The 651-nt window shown below is 66.8% G+C and overlaps 1 protein-coding gene across 1 annotated transcript in view; it reads right to left on the bottom strand.

Annotated features, from left to right (window-relative positions):
• Nucleotides 1-651, bottom strand: part of ITPR3 (inositol 1,4,5-trisphosphate receptor, type 3) — a 58,475-nt gene that overhangs the window by 3,561 nt on the left and 54,263 nt on the right. The window contains exons 53-54 of the mRNA XM_014549211.1: nt 192-296; nt 3-110 (exon numbers count right to left, since the gene is read on the bottom strand). Coding sequence (XP_014404697.1) covers nt 3-110; nt 192-296 — 213 coding nt within the window. The remainder of the gene's footprint in view (nt 1-2; nt 111-191; nt 297-651) is intronic.

Below are 651 nucleotides of genomic sequence, written 5' to 3'. Positions count from 1 at the left end.
GAGAATGTCGCCCACGCCGCCGCCGTTGCGCAGCCCGTGGTTCATGACGGTGACGATGCACATGAGCAGGGTGTCACAGGCCCGCTCCGCGCTGTCCAGCTCCTCGTCCTCTACAAGCGCAGTGTGTGCTCAGACCCCGGCCAGGCACCTGCCACCCCGCCCCACCCGACTCCCGAGACAGCCTGCCTCACCTTCCAGGACCTCGGGCACCGAGACCCCTGAGCCACAGTCTATCCTGTCGCCGCTGCACGTGCCCATGAACGTGGCCGCTCCAGGCGGCATCCCCAGGGGGCTGGCTGGAGGGGACATGAACAAGGCCACAGGAGGTTCAAACGCCTGCCTCATCTTCCCCCTGGTCGTCCCCAGCATCACCCTCCAGGAAGCCTGCCCTGGTCCTGCCAGGTCCCCCACTGTCTGCCTACAGAAGGGTCTTCATGCCCCTGCCCACCGCGTGGTGCACGCCCAGGCCTGGCCGGCAGCCCTGCACATACTGAGTCTGACATGAATGACAAGGTCTGCGAGCAGTGGCTCCTCAGGGAGCCGGAGACCCAAGGCTCTCCCACCCCTCAGTCTGTCCCAGGGAAGAGGAAGGTGTGAGCCCAGGACGAGAGCTGAGGCAGGGGGCCTGGGAGGCTAAGCAGGCCCAGGCCC

Source organism: Myotis brandtii, unplaced genomic scaffold (genome assembly GCF_000412655.1).
Source record: "Myotis brandtii unplaced genomic scaffold, ASM41265v1 scaffold539, whole genome shotgun sequence".
In the NCBI taxonomy this organism is placed as follows: Eukaryota; Metazoa; Chordata; class Mammalia; order Chiroptera; family Vespertilionidae; genus Myotis; species Myotis brandtii.
Note: the sequence above shows the minus strand (reverse complement) of the source record. Positions and strands in the feature narration are given on the sequence as shown.